Below are 20,619 nucleotides of genomic sequence, written 5' to 3'. Positions count from 1 at the left end.
TATTTTATGTTAACATCTTAATAATTTTTTAAAAGCAGAACCTAAGAGTAACATAGTTCCAGAAGACAGCAGATAATTATTAATCGACAAATACGATGAAATTTGTACGTTTCATAATTAGGTTAATACATACAATATATTATGAGATGACGGAATATTATCTTATTAATCTATTTAGAATCTTTAAGCTAATGACAAATTTCTCTTATTCGCGATAAATTACTGTCAGATAAATATTAAGTTGTCCGAAAAATGTCTTTCTTTCGCAAACGTGTTTTTTACAACAATGCACCTTCATACAAACGTTAAGAAACGTTGTGCGTCTATTATTTCTTCACAAAACGAAAGAAACTTTTCGGACAACCTAATACGACTAAATCCTTCAAAATCCGAATTGAAATTTTTCAACAGTTAATCACTGAGACCTGAGTACACCTTATTCCTCGAAAGCATCAATTATACATTTTTTAGAATTCTTCGAAGTTAAAGCTGACTCGCAGTCAGCACTTTAAATAAAGTTCCTCGTACCTCATATCATATTTTACTTATATAATATTGTGGATACTATCGATTCTTAAATCAATTTGCAACGCTTGCGTCTGCCAGCCATACAACCAGCATCACGCCAATTGAAATTTAACGCAATTATATTCCAAACGAGGAAAAGTAAATAGAAAAACTCTCTACGCTGAAATTCCCAAAAATGTAACGGACGATTGAGATCACCGTAACGTAATTAATGGAAAGTCCCGCTGGATACGGCTACTTCGTGCAGCGCCACTCGATGATAACGTAAAAAGAACTCGAGCAGGCTTCGATGCGTGTTCGATGGCTCTCATTCGATTTCCCGTCTCGTGCTCATCAAGTTCCTCGAAGCGTGGCCGCGCGGAAAGATGAACGCACGTGACTAGCGGACCGCTCGATGGCCGATCGGCAGTGCCATGTTTGGCGATCTCTGCTATGGGGAGAGAGCATGTCGCGTACTCGGCGAGGATCAGACTTCCCCTTGAACCAGTGCCGATCCGATCGCGTTTACGCTATCGTCCCACGGCTCGATTGTCCCGGTCGATCGATCACGGCCTACTCTCGATTTCGCGCGATCGAGATCGTTCGAGTTCTTGTTTTTCGTCGATCGAGTCCTTTTGCTCGACTGGCACGCGATGGACACCGTAATGTCGAGTAAGTTCAACGTTGAAGGTTAATGCAGGGGCGATTTCGTGAACCCTGAACTTCCAGTTCTCCTATCGATTCCTCCTGTATTAACGAGGAAGAATATGTGCTCGATATTCGCCGTCAGACGACTAGTTGTCGATGGAATGGAGAGAAGAGGGAGAAAAGGTAGATGATGTGTTAAGATGATCCTCGCGCAGAGTGTCCCTCTCAAAGAGTGCCTGTTTGCGTAAATAAGCGAATCGTGTGGAAGAGGCGCGGTGCACGAGGTCGGGACAAATACGCGTTCGATGAAACTTAACGAGGTGAAAAGGTTCTAATTCCAGAGGGAATGGCGGAGGCTGAGTGCGCGGGTGTCATTTCTTCGTCGCTTTATTCCATTGTACCGGACATAACGGCCGAGTAGCCGTCGTTATACGACGATCTCGGGAATATCGATCGAATCGAAACTACCGGCCGTGAAGGACCGGAAACGAGGACGAACGGTCGATTAATAGTTTTGATGCATTATTCACGAGGCGTATAATTAATGATATCCCTTGCGAAAGACACGATGGCCACGACACGGCCGGCCTATCGATGTCAACGTTATCGTTTACGATCGAGCTTAAAGCAAGCAACGAGCTTCCTCCTTGCTTCGTCTCTTAACCGGTCGATACCTGATTACTTTGCAGATCGACCGAAAAGTAACTCTGAAGAGATGCAGCGGTGTCCGTATCTGCACGAGATGAAGGAGCGCCTGCTCTCGCAGCCGACACCGACCGACAGCCTGGACATGGAGCGAGTCGACGGCACTCCTGTCAAGGAGCCCAATCTTCACAACGATTATCCTGCCCACGCCAACCCCGGAGTGATACCGGATCCTCCGGAAATGCCGCCTGATTCGCTCATCGGCACGGTCGTCAAGGTACGTGAACTTCACGGGCTTCCATCAAATTACCGGTCCAAGTCCAGTTTCACCTTACTTTCGAGATTACTTTCACTTTCTCGTTGATCGGGTTTCCTCAAAAGCAAACAAAACTCGGTTAATTAAACGTTTAATCAATTATCGATATACCTTGTCAAGATTTCTTAAACTTGACATTACAAGTAGCTGTAATAAATAAGTTTCGACCGTGGTCTATTGAATTAGCTGCTTAACGTTTTACGTTCCATCACTTGCGTTCTAACTTTCTTTGGGACGATCTTTCAAAAGGGGATAGAGCTTTGTCGTTTGTCGAGAAAAGAGATTTCATCCAGTGAACCAGTTCTCTAATCGATCGTCCTATCTCAAGCATGTGCATATATGTATAATACATCGCAAAACTGTGCTTCCTGTCCAAGTCGAATATACCGAACGTTCGCTAGTAATCAGCAGAATGTTTCATAGCAAATTATCGATCTTAGTTCTTTAACTTCTTAAATACGGCTGATCCTCGTTAAATATCGTTGCTCGCTAATGTACGTAATTAATAATAGACTGTTCAAATACTTTGTTCAATACGGGATATGTATCGACTTGAACTGAATATCTTACAGCTTCTGTATATGTTTTCAGATTGGTTTCAAATCCCATTAACATAATCCCGATAGTCGTGTCTATCGATAAAATATCAACGAAGTGTAAAGATATTTCGTACGACACGCATAATATATTCATAGAAAAATACTTCTTCGAATACTTTCGTGAGCCGCTGTATAAAAATGCATCCGGGATTAATTCATTGGTTTTAGCTGAATTCAGACGGTTACGGTTCGCACACGTCACCGGCTCACGCGAGGCAACCCCTGGTGCCTCAGAACACGAACAATCCACCCCTCTGCCTCACCCCCACGCATTCTGGCCCAGCGACTGGCACACTGCCAAAGAACGCAAAGTGAGTACATTCTTACGAGTACATTCTTGCGAGTGCATTCTTAAGATCGTCGAGGTGACGAAAGGCCTTCGCGAGGGCCTCGTTCCGCGCGACGTCTCGTCGAGACGCGACGGTTTTACGACGCGTTCGCGACTGTCGTCTAATTGCCTTTACATGCCTGCGGTACCATCCATGATTTCCTATAAACGCGTGCCTGCTCGTCCTCTTTGCGTTCTTCTCTCTTTTTTTTTTTTTTCTTTTCTTTTCATTTTGCACGCGGACGTCCACGCACCGATAAAAATAGGACATTACGGAAACGTGCGTTGGTGGAAAAAAATATCGATAGCCGCGCGAAGGAAGGTTAAATATAATCCACACGTGGCTCGAATGGTAATGGAACTAGCACGCTACCGATCATAAGTATCCGGACACTTTGGTCGTTTTGTAATAACAGTACGTGAATTTTATAAATTATTTTACAAATTATTTTACAAATTGCCTGTTTTTCTGAACATCAAAAGATATCTATCTTCGAACTGTGCACATTAAACAAACCAATCTCCTCAACGTATTTATATTATTGTTCTGTATTTAATTATAACTTGGACAATTTTTCGATTTAAATTTTTCGATTCTACACATAGAGATTAGACGCATTGCTTACTATCTTTTCGTTGCCAAACTAGCAAATTAATTATCTATTAAGAATATAGGGATAATATTGCTGTTTACTGTATGTATTACGTACATGTCGTTATTTAAATAACTTTGATTGTATTAAACATCGGTTTATCTTAATCCGACTTGTAACCCGAAAATTAAGCAAAATGACAAAGAGTTTCTCAAGTAACCTTTATAAGGTTTGACAGATACAAACACCAGTTTCATTACGTATAAGGTTTCAAAAGTCGATCTAATCCTTTTATAATACACTAGTACGCGCATCTAAGCTGATTATAAAGGATAAAATCATTGTTGTTTAATTTGTCTAGAATTGTACGTACAATTAAATACACCTAATCGAAAATAAGAAAGAGTCCGAATACTTTTGAACAGTACGGTAGGTGATTACAGACACGTGGAGGCATGTTAAGTTTCCAGTGCTTCCGCTAGCGCTAAACTGCTGATCATGATAACGACCATTTGACTGGCCGAAAATAACATTAGCCAACGTGGTTTAGCGTTTTACGACTTCGGTAACCAAAGTTTCATGGGGATATGGGCGTCTGCATGCTTAACCGAGTGATATAGCAATCGTTTATTTCGGGAAAGATCGTATCGGCGTTTACAAAGGGAAATGGTTCACAGACCCGAGAAGCCATTGTAAACAAGCAATCTTTTGACTATAATAGAAGTAACGAGGATCTATACAGTTTCGCGTGAACCTGAATCGAAACCATGTTCGTTATTCGAATTTGTCAAGCGACCGTATAATTTGCGTAAAGACACGATCGAAATTTGTGATCGACTGTTGTTGGTTCGACTGTTTCTCGAAATGGGAGCGATCGACGTGGCAAACTTGCATCGACTTTGAAAACTACGTGTTTCGATAGAAGACAGATGGGAGAAGGAAATTCCGTAGTTTCGTTATCTGGCTCGTTGAACGCTTCGTTGTACGAGAAAACCACCTCCGCACGACTGATTGACCCTCGTTAATATGCATCGGTTAAAGAAGAACGCCATCTTGAAGCAGCCCTCGGGCGATGCAACGTGCATCCGAAGAAGGTAAGCTGCGTCGACGACCTCGAGGTGCACCGATTGGGGGCAAAAAACCGAGCGAACTTGCTCGAATTTCTTCAGAAGGATCGGATACTTCGGAGAAGAAAAAGGATACACGGATAATTGAAAAATTTCAAATAACCAGCAATTGTCTGACTGCATCGTACAAATTTAAATAATGTCACTGAAATTCAAAAACCACGGGATCGTTGTCGTGACAATGAATTTCTGAAAGAAACGAAATTTGTAAATGTTGGAAATTTTGAAAACCATAGAGACAGCGGGGAACGAGCTTTTAAAATTTTTTGTAAATGTCTCGTAAACGGAGATGAAACACGATCGATTTGAATAAAAGCTTACTTACGCGTTGCGAATAAATGAAAATTTTCAAAATTTGAAAGGGACGCGATTTCGGTGACCTTCTCCCTAGCTCTCATCCAGGGTTTAGTTCTAGAGACGCGGAATCGTGGCAGCACTGCCAGCGAGACTCGAAATCAATACTCGCTGTGCGTGAGTCTGGTCTGTCGCAATCCTTGCAACGCGATATTACAGCACGCAGAAAAATACTAGGGACACAGGTATTGCGTCGTATCGATGACCTGATTCCGATCATCGCTGGGAACGCGATCGCCGCGCGTTACTCCACGTCCGGCGATCTTCTGCGGTCTTCCACCCTTAACGTCAGCTTCGAGTCGATCGAGGCAAGGGGAAGGGGGAAGAAAGAAAAGGGATAAAAACGAAAATAAAAAAAAGGGTACCATGGTCCCCTCTATCGCGTGACACGCCGCATCGCGATAATTCTCACGCGACCATTTGTACAGATTACCGCAATAGTCGAAGCTGATTGCGCGCTCGAGATTCTTCGCCAACGTACCTACGAGCAATACATTGCCGGACGGCTGAAAAACCTGTCCGACGAACGAGAGAAAAAGCAGGAAAACTATAATCGAGCTTGGCATTCGTGGATTCGATGGATGGTTGCCAAGTATTTCGATCATCGAGCCGGTCATCGACCCTTCGGAACCGGAAAAACACATCTACGAACCATAACTCCATGTAACACAGGAACGAATCCCTTACCACGAAGTTGCCATAATCTCTTGTTACCATCGAACAATGATTTCAACCATTTACGAAAAACCTTCCATTCTAACGTGAGATGAAAAAGAGAAGCAAGAAGACTACTTCTTGGTAGGTATCTTGTATAAAAGACAAGTGGAACGATCAATAGACACAAAGCTGGTGGCAATCATCGACGAGGCAAGAGATAATCTCCGATCGCAATCGTAATCAACGGTTGGTTCTAGTCAAGTCGGTACGAGAAGGGTCGTACGATGGAGAATTTTATGGTAGGGTAAGGTTACTGACCTCGGTGGTAGCGTTATCGAGCGGGTCAGTGGGTCGCAGAACCACAGAGCATATCACTCCCCTTCCCTCACCCCCGGCACCTCGCCAGCCCTCATCCAGATCTCCTACCTCTCACAATTCCGGATCCTCCCGTGGGAACGCAGCCGAATGTGCGCGCCGGACTTTTTCAACTTACAGGGAACGCTTTCGCGAAACACACCGCTTCTCCCCTCGTCTCTATTTCATGGAATTAAAAACTTATCGGAACAGAGACACGATCTTGCGGTCTCGTCAAAGAAGAGTGGGAGAATCTACGAGTCAATGGAGAAGGTATCGTGATACAGGGGAAGGGAGACGCGTTGAAAGTGATCGTAAAATATCGACGAAACAAACCGTGAGACTTTGCTACTCGAGGGGGAAACTTAAATGGTAATGAATTACACACGATCACCAGATCTATAGGAAAAAAAGAAGGATCAGTACGAGATATTATTACTCTAGCGATCACGAAATTATTTTTCGAATTTACGATTGTGGAGAATCTGGGTGTATGATACGAATGGTGGATGTATAGTACGATATCTTGCCGAATGATATCTTATGCTGAATGACAGAGTATGATAGCGTACTCGAGTTTTCGGGAGAATTGATCGCGAAAAGAGCCGCGAGGGGAATTCGCGATAGCGCACGCGTTTCCCATACAGAAATTCACGTAGACAAAAGACACGGCTCCCTCCTGACGACGACGATGCAGGACGAGTTACGGGCAAAGGGTGCTTCACCGATTCTTGTTAACCATAGACAGCGACTGTGCTGGAGCGGGAGGAGGAGCTCGTACAAAGGCTGCTCGTAAATGCATCGATGCCAGGTCTTTAGCATCCACTACGTCCGGGAGGCTGCAAATAGATGCGAAAGGATATTTAAATAACGCAAGATGGGGATAAAAATGGAAAAAAGAGGACGTTGCCTGAATGTTTATTCAGCGTTTATCATTGGCGGGTGTGAATGAACACGGTCGCCAGAGACAAGACGGTGAAAAAGGCCACCGGGAAAGAGGGATTTTTGTTGGCGCTGCGACTTCCGCTATCGTGATTCCGCGAAACGCGTGGATTAAAAAGAGGTCGGCGAGAAAGGCTTGGAAGAAGATCGAAGAATCAGCTCTGACGTTGCTTTTCGTCGCGTAAAAACGACTTGCAACGACTGTTGCGAGGATACAGATTTGCCATTGGCGAAGCACGCGGGCTCGCGACGCTACTCCGAAAACCCAGTGACCGCGATTACGAGCAACGTCGGTGAGAGTCGGGAGACGAAACGCGTGGAAAAGCTGAAAAGGAAAGCGCGGGTCGAATTAAGGAGTCGGCCTTTGGCCCGTAATTGACGTTGAATCGAGAAAACAACTCGAAGTCATCCGAAGTTCCGCGTGGTTGTACGAGGAAATGGAAGAAAAAAGGGGATAAAGAGGAAGAAGAGTAGAAGAAAGAGAGACGAGGTTGGAAAGAAAACAGAGCGAAGCAGGAACGAAAATGGGGACATGGCAAGTACGAGGAGAAAAAATTCATGACGCGACCGAAGATTCCGAGGGAACAAAAGGAGTCCCAGCTTCGAGGTAGCTTGGTAGCCGAGAGGAATCGTGGTGGAGGATTCTCGTTGGATCTCCGCGTACGAGACCACAGCCAGGGGTGGAGGGAATGGAATGCATCGAAAAAGGAGCGGAGGAGTGAAAAGGGTGAAAAAGACAAGAGACACCGTAGGGAAAGATCGCGAGAAGGAGATGAAATATATTGGGGAGAAAGAGGCCAGGGTTGCGAGAAGGAGATAGGCGAAAAGAGCGATATAGAGTGAAAGCCGCGGTTCGTAGTGCGCTTGTGCAAGAAGCTGCCGCTGCCCGGGAAGAGACCTCCCGGCCAGCCTCAGTCTCCGGGATGCTGGGGGCGGCGATCGTGATTCTACCCCCATTTCATCGTGCTCCGATAACATAGTCCATCTCGCTCGGCTCCTGTCCATCCGTCCATCTATCGCTCTGCTCCCGTTCCTCTCGTATTAACCCTCGACGCTTGTGTTTACACCCGCTATCGTAAGGTAGACTCCCTTTCGGTGTCTACCTTACCATCTTTATCATCCGCTCTTCCATTCCTCTTTCTCCCTTTTTCCCGATTCCACGTTCTACGCGACTTACGAATCCTACACGCTTATCTTCGTCCTACTCTCCTTCCCTCTTTCTCTACCCCCATCCTCCGTGTCTGGCCCTTGCCCCCTCTCCTCTCCCGTCAGCATCAACTTCCTCTTTCTCTCACCGATCTTCCATCCTCCATCCCTTCTCCGTCTCTCCGCTTCACACCCTTTTCCGCCGAACCCTGGGTGCAGTCACCGCGAGAACCTTCAACCAACCACCTCTCTAGCAGGTGAGCTTTCTTGGTCGCGTACTCGGTGACTGGATAGTTCGTTGGTTCGTTCGTTGGTCCGTCGTCGGTTGGTACGTCGGCGTTCGTCGAGGTGTGTGCATTGCACTCGGTTGGTAATCGTAGCCGCGCGTCGCCCGTCGCCTGTCGCCCATCGGCCGTCGCCTGTCGTCGTGCTCGTCATCAGTCATCGGAGCGAGAGTGCTCGATCCTCCCAGCCTCAGGTTCGGTCGTGTGCACGGGATTTTCCATTAGCTCGTTCAACTAAGTGCGCGGGATCAGAGAGAGAGAAAACCTTTGGGGTGGCCCACAGCTTCGTTCCTCCCGACGTTCTTCTTTCCCAACTCTGATCGCGGTCCTTTCTCTCGCCCTTTGGCCACGCTCCTTCCTCTCCCTTCGCCCTCTGTCGCGCCTTTCTCTTCTCTTTGTTTCCTCGCGTTCGATCGCGACTACGCGGTCGCCGAGCCGAACCGCCCTTTCAATTCCAGCTCCAAAATCTCGCCCGACCCTTCCTCTTTTCTCTCACCAGATCCGACCAGTCGACCGTTGGTCGATAAATTTCTTTGGGAGTAGGCGAATAAAAGGAGCGGGACGCGTTCTTTGTTGATAAATCTTTTGTTAAAAAAAAAAGAAAAAAAAACCACCGACAACCCCCGAAAAAAATCTGTCAATCTTACTACACGCGCTCGTTATCCGTTCCGTCGATGTTCATTTATACGTATCTCATTAAAGTTCGTACACTATCATTCATCTGATCCGAGGACCGAGGTGAGGCGCAGCAAAAAGTCCAAGGGGCGAACGCGCAGGCGTGATCCGCGGAATCGAATAAACAGAGAGCAACAATTTGGGGAGAGAGTTTTTGACTCGCGCTCGCTGCCCTCATTTTCGGAAATGGTGTCTCGAAACCTTCCATCCGTGTCGACTCTCTGGCGTTTCGCGCCCCGATCAGCTTCCGTTCGCTCTGTTCGATCCGATATCTCTCTTTATTCGCTACTATCGAGGCAGTAGACGAACGTGTCGAAGCTTCAACGACGAGGGGAAGATTTTTCAGTCAAAATATCGTGGACACTTCAAACGGTGCTCTAGTTGTTCGCCAAAATGGCGGCTGTGTCGTAATCGAGCTTCTGTCGGAGTGGGAATCTCGCGTTTGGATCTCAGAATAGGAAAATCGTGGTATATTCCCGGTGAGATCCAGCCGTGTCTTTTGCCGATCGTTAGGGTCCATTGTGAGGGAAGAAGAAATCCGCGATGGTGGGTGGTGGTGATTGCAAGGTCGCCACTGTGGAGGTGGAGGCTGCCGCCGCAGACAACACGGCGACGCTCCCGGTGACCAGGCCTCTGAATCCGCAAAACTCGTCGCCAAACGCGCAGGACAACGCCGAGAAGAACAACGCGGCGAACAAAGAGATGGAGCTGAAGAACGTGCGCTCGACCCCAGCGAAAAAGTAAGACCGGCTGCTGTAGACGTAGAGAAAAATCATCTGAGAAAGCAGAGCCGTCATTTTCCATTTACGTTTCTTTTTCTTTTCTTCTTTTCTTTTTCATCATTTCCTCGATACATCGCTTGTCCCAGTAGTAAATGCAACGTGACGACTGTCGCGTCCTTTTAGTCGACTCAGTTTCCTTTTATTTAACCGTCGTGTCAATTTGACCTATTAAAAACGTGTCGGAGCATGAACATCGGTCGTTTGCGCATTTTAACGAGGGATTAGCCGAACGTTACCGTTTTTTTTCCACGGCGCAATTACGAGGAGAAACGGGACTAGGTCAAGAATCCACTTGACCAGAGCTCTCGTAATCTGCACGCTAACGAATGGTAATTATCTAGGAGCACCAGTTGAACCTCTCTGGAAATTCTCGCTTTTCGATTCTTTGTTACGCCGTCGACGTTTGCTTTAAATTACCCTCGATAAGAGGATAGTTAAAAAATCGTAGGGTCGGGGAAAAACAATTTGTTATTTAAATGGAATTAATAAACATCGTACTATAGGATAATTAGATCGACCTAATTAAAAATTCCTCGAGCGAACTCGCGAACATTTTCTCGATACTTCGTGTTTATGGCTCATCGAATGAACGTGGGAAAGTATCGTCATTCCAGTGGAATGTTCGATCAGCTACCCGTTCTGGAATTTCGATAACGCATCGATGAATACTGGGCCGAACGTCGCCCGATGTCGGGATGTCCACGTTGGAAAGCAACTTCCGGAAACACGAGCATGCAACATATGCAGTGGATCCCGGAAGAGCGATTCTCTGTTAGACGGCTTCCGCTCGAGAACGTCTAAGCAGACGCGCGTGTAACGATTTCCACTCTTAAACCGATTCAACGCCTCGCTTTCTACACAATGGGTTGCGTTTATCCCACGATATGACGCTTTTCAAAGCACACCCACGATTAGCGAGGAAAGACAAGAGATGAGGACTGATCGAATGAATGTATGGCTGCTTCAATAGGCGCAACGAGAAAAGAATACAGAGCCCCGTAATGCGTGATATAATCGAGAGAGAACCCGCATGTTAAATAAATTTCACAATACAAATATCTGTATATCTATGCAACCTTAGTCCAATCATTATTATTCATAAAAGAAGACTATAAAAAGATAATCGTAATCAGTGACGATACATATACATCATACATATACAGATAGTATTTTTTTTTTTTTCAAAAGAAAGAAACAGATAGGATAGCAAAATCGTTTTACCATTGAGAAAGAAACTTTATAGATGGAAATAATTCCAAGTCTGCAGACATACAAATATCTAATATATAAATCTCAGTCTGTGTAATTTTCCAAATGAAAGAAGATTTAGACAAAGTAACAAAATATGTCTCGTACTATTGGTAAAAGGAGACAGTAAGATAAAAGTATTGCAAGTCTACGGTAGTATATTTTGTGCGTAAAACGTCGTTCTCCATAGACATACCATTCATTACAGGATACTCTGTGTATTCGACTCGAAATGGCGGCTTTCGTCTGCGTGTCTATTTACGACGCACTTCGTTAGCTGTCGCACTGCTGCCTATGAAGCGTCTTGCGTCTAGTGTGCATTATACGCGGCCCCGAGTTATGCACTCGCGCACGTATACCACCTACTACCCCAGGCTGAAAGAAGTAACTAACCGACCGAGGTTGCGGCCACGAACGAATGGAAATCATTCTCGAGAAAGAATCGAGGAAGTGGAGCGCGAACGTATTTCGAGGAGGGACGGTATACGTGTGTTTTATCTTCGATATATCGAGCTAGCCCAAGGGAATAGAGGTGAGACAGGCCGACGAGCATTAACCCTGGAACGCGACGACACCTTTTTTTCATGGAAATTGATGAACGCGTGTGAAGCGTAAAACGAGAGGCAAGGGAGCGCTAGCGTATTCTCCTCGTAATCGTGGGATTAGAGAATAGTGAAAAAAGAGAACGAGAGGACAACTGTCTATAGGATGGTGAGTGAAACCTCTTTAACGCCTACGATACGCTTGGAGATATAATAAAACAGAAAATCTTGCGCCCAATCGATGAATTAATTTCCCTTCCTTACATCGAGAGGACAACGAGTGGGAAAGAAACAAAGAAGAAAATCATGCGGACAGCGAACATCGATCGGTTGATAATGGCGCGAACTAGTTTCGCTGCGATTTATAATTTATTACTATCGATCGAGCGGTAAAGTATGACAGTGATACGACGATATATAGATGCAACACGGCCGAGCAATACCTTCTCGAATTACACAGTCGCAGTCGCAATTGCATTAACACGGGTTGAAAGCGACGCTTCGTCCGTCTAGAGTCTAGACGCTGAGACAAGACAGTATTACGGGTCTCGTGAACGTGACTGTACATACCTCCGTGCCGCCAACACGACCAGCACGACACGCTCGTAAAACAATCTGTGTAACACACCACCGAAAATAACGCTAAAACGTTCTCGTGAATCAACTACAGTACGAAACAGCGAGCTAAAATTGCCTGTGGTTAAAATAGAACCGAAATTAACACACATTTTTTTAAATGATCAACAAAATGAACGTCGAGTATCTCATTGAACGAAACGACGGAACGACGTTAAATTAAATGCTTGGACGATAGGCTTGACCGAGAAACGTGAAAACGATCCGACGTGAATATACGTAAACGACTGCTGATGAAGAATACAGCCGTGATTGAACGCGAAGGGGAGAGCGAAATTCGTCGACAGGACACAGATGAGGCGGGAGCGAGTCGAGAGAGCGAGGTATAGAGCGAAAGACCAGCGGCTGAAAGTCGGTACTTCGAAATATCGACCGTGTGGCAGCCTGGTTCGCTCGGAGTCTGTGCTATCCGCCACTGTTTCCACTTCTCGCCGCTTTTCTTCTTCAGAAGTGGAAAAAAGGCCATACCGCGGGGGGACACGCGCCCTGCCTTCGCTTCTCTCTATTTTTGTCTTCCATCGCTACGAAATCTTTGGAAATTTTCATCCCTCCAGGCACCTTCACTCATCGTCCTTGACTCGCCTCGCTATCTTGCTCCTGGCAAGAGACGTTCCGCGTGAAAAATCTGCGAAATTTTAACGATAATTCGGAGCGACATTAAAAACGGAAAAAACTGACTACGAGACGTTGTTTCACATTTTACGAGTATAAAAAACACGAGTTCCTAGTGTTTTTCTTTTCCTTCTTACAAAAATTATTTTAACGTGGTAAGTGTAAAAAGTATATTTATTATGTAACACAGAGATTTCGAAGTTAAACGAAGAAGAAAATTACGTAGGTAGATGGTAGGTAGATGGTAGGTAGATCGCGGAAATATCAACGGGTTATGGTTGGAGAAAGATACAAAAGCTGGATGGAAAAATCTGATTTCGCTGTGTCTCGCTAAATATCACGATTCTTTATCCGGCCCGCGATGTAATCATCGAAGAGTAGAAAAAATGCCTGACACGAATGTACAGACTCGTGCGGAACACAATAAAGTCTGCGCTCCAACCCCTGAAATGCCAGCGTGACAAAGGGTGGTTAAGCCCTTCTCGACGAAGATGCACCATACGTCGCCGAGCCCCTGATATTCCCGTGCAGACGTCGCGACGCGGTGCAATTGCACCGCAGACGCTCCGCGGATTTCGAAATATCTCTTTGCTTTTTCTTTCGCTCGTATTCTTGTTATTATCGTTTTGATTGCGTGCGCGTCTGCGTCATCTTCCTGTCAGGTAGGTCGCAGGAAGAAACCGGTTTCTCGCGCGATTAATTTCCAACGTGATCGACCAGCAACGCACTCTCCCCTTCGCGTACGCAAATTATCGATTTCGCGACCTAACCTTTAATGAGAAAAGAACGCCGTGGCGGACGAACGTTGCAGAAGCGCGAGAGTTCGAGGTGCAGCGTCGCTGAACCTTGCATCGTCGGACGAAAATTTTTGAACCAGTTTGCGTCAAGAGTTTCGTGGACTGGCGTATGCGAACGATCACGATCGAAGAGTCGAATGAAGATAGAGGAATACGCGAGTGGGTAAATACGAATGATCGAATAAACAATTTACGGGAATAGAGGAAGAAGAAGAGAGGAGGAGGCTGTGAAAAATCAACCAGAGTTCGATGCTCGGTGGTCCAACGTACGTTCGACATCGAAAATAGCATGCCAGTGAATCGAGTATCCAGTACAGCAGCCGGCGCTAGCAAATAATTTACTCGGATGCAGGAGTGTAAATACAGCTCGACGTTGACTCGTCTGTGATATCCGTAGCTGCGAAGTAGAAAAGAAAGAAAAGAAAGAAAAGTGTCGCGTACGTGAAGTCGGCTTCGATCAATTCGCGATGGAAGTGGAAACAGTGCCGTGTATGGAGAACAATAACGTAAACAGAGCCGGGGGTGTTCCAAGACATGGTAGTAGGGTACAAATAGTCCGAAAGACACGGTGAGACTCGAGGAATAACGAAATTCTGATCGTTGAAGAGATGCAACGATCGCGAGGATCGTGTTTGATTCGCGTTGCTCGACATATACGCACGAGTTCTCGTTCTTTTTTTCTTGCAGGACGTCGCTGTTCATTATCATGAGTTTCATCTATGCGAAACTACTGGTGGTGGTATGCATCGCTTATGTGATAAGCGAAGTGGTCACGCACAAACTGCCCCTGTATTACTACGAAGGATTCTTCACGTATCTGTACGGTGTTAGCATCTTATTCCTGTTGTACGTGTTCTGCTTCCTACTTCAAGAAAGCGCCTGCTGCTCGAGAGGCAGCGACACACCACCGCCACCTCCGAGGCCACCGAAACCACCTAAGGAACCGAAGGAGAAAAACAAGAAAAAGGACAAAAAGGACAAAGAGCAGAAGTCGTCGAAAAACAAGAAAGAGTACCAGGTCGGATTTCAGAGATCTTCAACTTCCTTTTATCGTACTGTCTTAAGTATTTTAAGCTTCAGATATATCGATAAGATAGGTTTAACTTGTTAACGTACAAGCAAGAATTCGTAATTCATTTGTAATAGCAATTAGAAATACTGGGACGAGTCACGTAACGTTAATAATTTCGTTGTAACGTGTTCTGTAGAACGAGTATCGAACCGATACGACGACGCAATTTTAAAAGAGACGCTGACGTAAGTGGGTTATCTGTCGTCGACGACTATCTATCAAAAGGCGTATGCTACAGTTCCCTCATTCATTGTCACGCTAATCTTCTTCCAAACTGAAACTCGACAGTCCCATTCTCGTTAAAGCTGTCCTTTCGGTATCGAGACAGTATTTAAAAAATTAATTCCAGCCGCGAAATTAAACGTAGTTCGATGGTGTAGTTGGCTGGTTCAGCTACCCATTGAATTTCACGACGATTTCCTGAGAGAGAAAAAATTGATTTAGGACGCCGCTGATGTCGAGGCTGGCGTGGCCACACGGGCTTTGCGGAAGCGGAAGACTTCGCAAAACGACCAGAGTCATGGAAGCTTTTTCCTCAGAATCGGAGCAATTGGTGAGAAAATTGAATTTCACATTTGAAATTCAAACGTGAGTTAGATTCGGACTTAAGTTTAACTCGAATTTCCATTCAAATTTAAATTCAAATCCAAGTATAACGACTTATTTCGAAAAACGAATTTTACTTCGTTTGTTCGTAGCTTTCGGCTTGGGTACGATGGTCTACAATGGTTTAGAATTCGGCACATTTTTCGAGGTACCACCTACGTCACCGTGTTACCAGATTCTCCAAGGTGTAAATCCGGTTCTGCAAATGATTTTCACGTTCATGCAGATGTATTTCATCTTCATGAACTCGAGGGTAAGTAGACGAGCTTATCGGCAAATAACCGTCATCCTTTCACGTAACTTCCGAATATGAGATTGACTATCCGTTTTCCCAGCTCAACATTCATCGGTTCAAAGTGATCGCGCGTTTCGGGCTGATGCACGTGGTGGCTACCAATCTATGCGTCTGGATTCGTACTTTGGTATTGGAAAGTATCAAGGAGATCACGAAGCATCATCAGAAAATGGGTCAAGTCGAGGCGGGCATTCTTGGTAAATTCTCATTATAAAGGAAGATCAACATTTGAGAAGTATTGGGAGCAAAATTGGACTAATCTTACATGACCACGATATTTAGAAGATCGTAATTTATTATAAAAATAAGAAAATAATATTTTACATGTATTTGCAAATAAACTTTTGAGACCTATCGTTTTGTACAAAGAGAGATAGAAATGGACAAGGTTTGCTATACATTCGCCACAATCTCAGCTACGAGAATTGACTGGTTAACACAGTTTATTGGAATAGATTGATACTGTAAACTCGCGTTAAAAAATATTGCTTGGTTCGCTGTTACTCCCAATACTCCAAGCGACATAAAAATAAGCGTCCCAAGAAATTTCGCTAATGTCGTGATCGAATATATTTAGAGAGCATCAAACAGCACTCGATGAGAAACGCGGGAGCCATATTGGGAACAGCACCTCGGGATGTGGCTCTTTTGCGCGAGGCGCCATTAACCGCCACGAGGTCATCGACCGTTTCAACGTCGGTCGCAAGCACGATAGCTGCCTCGTTGGGTCGAGTGATGAGAACGACGGCAAGGGCGATCGCGAGAGCTGTCACGACCCCAACGTCGACCACTACTACCGGCTGGAACCCTCCGATCTCAACGACTACTTCCACCTCAACTCCCCAGCCGAGTTTGACTACAACCACTGCCAACACTTTGTCCACTTTCCTAACTACGTTCACGTCGAAAGCCACCACCGAGGAAAGGACAACCCCGACTACTCCCAGTACAACCACCACGACCACCACTACTACCACCACCACACCGTCCACCACTTTCTCGTCTTTCTTCATAGAACTTTTTGACGCTCCTCAAGCCGAAAACAAAGAAGAGGTAAAGATATTTCGAGTGCATTTTACGTACGCTGGAAATGAAGATTTACCGCGACGAAATTTTAATTACGACCTGATTAAATAATCAGCTTTCGTCCCTTGACTACGCTTACTTGTACACGAACTTCTATTAAAATGGTAATCGCTTAAAATGATCTCACTTAAATTTAAACGAGCCAGCTCTGTTACTTTCTGCTAATCTGGTATGTCTCGAGCTGGGTGTAACATTCATTAACAGAGAAAGCAAATAATTACGGCAAAGCTAGACCTACTCTTTCTCTTCGTCGGGGAGTTCGAGAGTAGCTGTTGGAACAAAATCCGGTCCTCCTAATTTACCATAATTTAAGCGGATTCTAGTACGTACGAACGAACAGTAGCAGCAAGTGAAGGGAATCAGTGTACTCTTATTATATGAATTGTCTGTACTGATCTATATACGATCCTATGTATCTATATATGATCTATAGAATCATTTGTAAGTAAAGTCATTGGTACATAAATCTTGTGACAAAATATTACAGATACACCAAATCTTCGATGTGAATAACCAGACAAATAGCAGCGAATATTGGAGCCCGAATTTTGGAGCCTACGCGGAGGCATTAACGGACGAGGAGATCGCATCCAATTCGTGCGGCCGAGTCAATATCATGGGGACTATCGTGCAAGACGCAGAACCGTATCTGTTTCCATTCATTATCGAGTACAGTTTGATTGGCGCCGCTGTTATTTACGTCATGTGGAAACACATTGGACGACATCCTCGTTGGCCGCATCAAGTGGAAGCAGACCTTGAGCGCCGCCTCGAGGCTATGCTGTCTCGAAGAGCCGTCGCTTTGGCTCATGCAGGTAATTTCATTTATTTTTTCGCGATTAATGCAATCCCAAACGGTTAAAATCACTTAGCATTTTCTTTCAAGAAAAGAAGCATTCATATTATAATTTACATAATAGTAGCTCGTCCAAGGTTTCATCTCCAAATGACTATGGTTAAATCTTTGGCTTAAAATAACCATTCGCAAGACTGCTTAAAATAATGTTGGGCTAAAGCAGGGCAAAACTAAACGCATCTCTCAACGCAAAAATAGGTCACACAAGGGTGGACTGTGTAGGAGCGAGCAAAGGACTATTCTTCGGCCTGTTGCTGCTGGTTGGCTCCCTCATCTGCTTGATCCTCTTCTTCGTGCTGATCCATCATCCGGACTTCGGCCTCGTCGCCATTTACCTAGCAGACGTCTCTCATTGCGTGTTAATGGTCCTGTCAATCGTCGCCATAATCGTCGGATTTATACGGGTGCAGAGCTTGAAATTCAAAGCCGAAGAGCAAAGCGACCTGAACGACATCCTTCTTCGCGTTTCTGGCTTCGGCCTGTTCGTCTACGCGGTGTTCAGCGTGATTGCCGGTTCCTTAGCAGCGTTCACACACGAACCCAATCTTCTGGTGATGGTGACCGGTCTTCTGTCGGTCGCACAGGTGATCCTTCAGATGCTGTTCATCGCGGACGTTTCTCGTAGAAGGGTTCACCTGCCGGAGCACGATCGCAGCAAGCCTGGCCGACAGGTTGTCACCTTCCTGTTGATCTGCAACCTGACCATGTGGGTCATCTACACGTTCGAGTCGCAGAAAGTGATGGCGAACCCGGTGCAGCTCGATTTCTACGGGTTCCTCGCCTGGGCCATCGTACAGAGGGTCACTCTGCCGCTCTGCATCTTTCACAGGTTCCACAGCGCGGTCACGTTCGCGGAGATCTGGAAGACCAGCTATAAAGCGCGTCTCGACTAGACGAACAGGCCGTTCATTGGGATCAATGGCCCGGAGTGATCGTCGTTCGTAGACAGAATCGAGGAAGATTTGGAGAATGGAGAATGACACGAGGCCGAAGTTGCCTCTCGACGACAAACAACATTCTTGGCTGCACGATCGATCTCGAGGTTTCGGTCGATCTTTTCGTCACTCGAGTCCATCACGAGTCAAACACTTGGACAAAGGGATGGATTACCAGCAGGTAAGAGAGGCTTCGAGGTTTCAACGAGTCACTCTGATCAAAGCCGATAATTGGACATATCTTGGGGCGTTCGTGGATCGCCGGAGAAATCGGGGCAGCTTCCGGTCTCTTCTTTAAAATCTTGGCGAAAACAGCCGAGTAAGCACGGAACGACGAGCTGAATAGGAGCGACGACGAAGACGTTGCTTTTACGGTGCTCGTCGAGGAAAGAACGGAAAACTCGATCGACGATTTAAAAGTCGGGGGTCAAAGTAAAAGGCGCAGGTGTCGATGCTGCGTGTTCGAGGTCGGGGCTTCGCGAAGAAACCGCAGAGGATCGCGAAGCGTCGTTTTATTTTTTTACGCGCATTATGTATTTTATCCTCGGTTCTCTTAGCTTAAAAAACAGCTTGAACGTTGCTTCCTTGATCGGTAAAGTGAGTCGAGAGAGCACGGATCAGGAGGAACAGGTCGATCAATGACCGCCGAGAAAAAAAGAAAACGAAAATTTCGCATAGGTACAAAACATATAATTAAACCGATTGTATTCGCCATAAAGCACAAAAAGTTCTAGAAAAAACCATACGAACACAGTGTACGTGCAATACCATTTCACGAAATAGGGCCCATTTCCTTTCACCGTGTTTCACATCTTTTACGATCTCTATATACTGCCGTCAAATTTTCTACTTTTATATATTATATATGTACCTTCGCCCCATCGTGCATCGAGAGCATTTAAGAGATCGCTTCGCTCTTCGACACCTCGGCATCGATCAAAAATATTTTCAATCGCAAACTCGAACTTGCTCAAACGATATCGCTTCCATCGTTCGACCGAGGTGTGCCAACGATCCAATTAGAAATTTTTCAGTAAAAAGTGGACATTAGCAATCACGGTACCTAGAAGAGAACGAGGAGCGAACGAACGATCTTCTTAACGAGTCACCTCATATTAGCGATCGAGTATATTCTTCGTTAGCATGGCACACGATAGTTTTAGATAAATAGCCACGTGATCCCTTTCTCGTGACAAAAAGAAAAAGAAAAACGCGGGAAACATTAAACAGTCGAAGAAATGAGAAAAGACGCAGGACTCGATGCAGGAACAGGGTAATTCCTTTTCGCCGCGTTCAAGCAAGACGCTTGACGTTTTGACACGACGCTTTTTGGTCTCGCGAACGATATCTTTTTGTTCTGACGAGTACAAGGACGAAACTTGGCCGCTCGTTTGCCGATCGATCGACAAAAGGAAATCAAAGAACCGGAAGGAGAAGGCGCGCCAAAACAATTTCGACGTTCTTTCTCGTTGCGTGCTGCAAAGTACAAAAACTGTTTCTAACTTTTAGAATCTTTTATCGACACACCATTTCGACATTCATGCTCCGCAGAGTGTTCCGACGACATCGAAGCATGTATTCGAATCGAATGACGTGCATGTATAAAAGAAAACGGGACAGAAGAATGGACGAGAAAGACGACGACGACGACGGTAGCGAGAAAACAGGATGAAAAATTGTGTATAAAGAGTAGAGTGTATTCTTCTTTCTTCGTTTTTTTTTCTTCCTTTTTTGTTCGAAATAAATCCGGGCACTCGAAACAGGCTCGAGAATGTTCGCATTACGGCGAAGAGGTGAGAAACCACGAATGTAGATTTTATCGCGAGACTAAGAGATTAAGAGTAAAGAAATATTGTAGACGATGTTTTAAGATGGACGTGCAAGAGAAGATTATACGACGGTGAAATTATAGTCGGTACACTAGTAGTGAATCTTACATACACACATATACATACACACAATCACACATACCATTCA

General features: G+C 45.2%; 2 protein-coding genes across 12 annotated transcripts in view; one reads left to right on the top strand and one right to left on the bottom strand.

Moving 5' to 3' along the window:
• OtopLa (proton channel otopetrin-like a) overlaps positions 1 to 19,853 on the top strand; it is a 33,311-nt gene extending 13,458 nt beyond the window's left edge. For 4 of the 11 annotated variants that reach the window (XM_069114512.1, XM_069114514.1, XM_069114516.1 and 1 more), the window contains exons 2-10: positions 1,845 to 2,077; positions 2,884 to 3,026; positions 14,480 to 14,810; positions 15,309 to 15,417; positions 15,563 to 15,723; positions 15,806 to 15,962; positions 16,343 to 16,818; positions 17,339 to 17,666; positions 17,906 to 19,853. In XM_069114512.1, the coding sequence (XP_068970613.1) occupies positions 1,845 to 2,077; positions 2,884 to 3,026; positions 14,480 to 14,810; positions 15,309 to 15,417; positions 15,563 to 15,723; positions 15,806 to 15,962; positions 16,343 to 16,818; positions 17,339 to 17,666; positions 17,906 to 18,600 (2,633 nt within the window). In that variant the 3' untranslated portion in view covers positions 18,601 to 19,853. Of the gene's footprint in view, positions 1 to 1,015; positions 1,339 to 1,391; positions 1,476 to 1,844; positions 2,078 to 2,883; positions 3,027 to 7,268; positions 9,916 to 9,950; positions 14,361 to 14,479; positions 14,811 to 15,308; positions 15,418 to 15,562; positions 15,724 to 15,805; positions 15,963 to 16,342; positions 16,819 to 17,338; positions 17,667 to 17,905 lie in introns of those variants that run through there. The other 7 variants (XM_069114511.1, XM_069114513.1, XM_069114520.1 and 4 more) reach the window with 7 other exon arrangements.
• LOC138180785 (uncharacterized) overlaps positions 1 to 20,619 on the bottom strand; it is a 212,891-nt gene that overhangs the window by 110,011 nt on the left and 82,261 nt on the right. The window lies entirely within an intron of this gene.

Source organism: Bombus flavifrons, chromosome 6 (assembly GCF_040668555.2).
Source record: "Bombus flavifrons isolate JBK064 chromosome 6, iyBomFlav1_principal, whole genome shotgun sequence".
In the NCBI taxonomy this organism is placed as follows: Eukaryota; Metazoa; Arthropoda; class Insecta; order Hymenoptera; family Apidae; genus Bombus; species Bombus flavifrons.
This window is presented reverse-complemented; position numbering and strand designations above follow the sequence as displayed.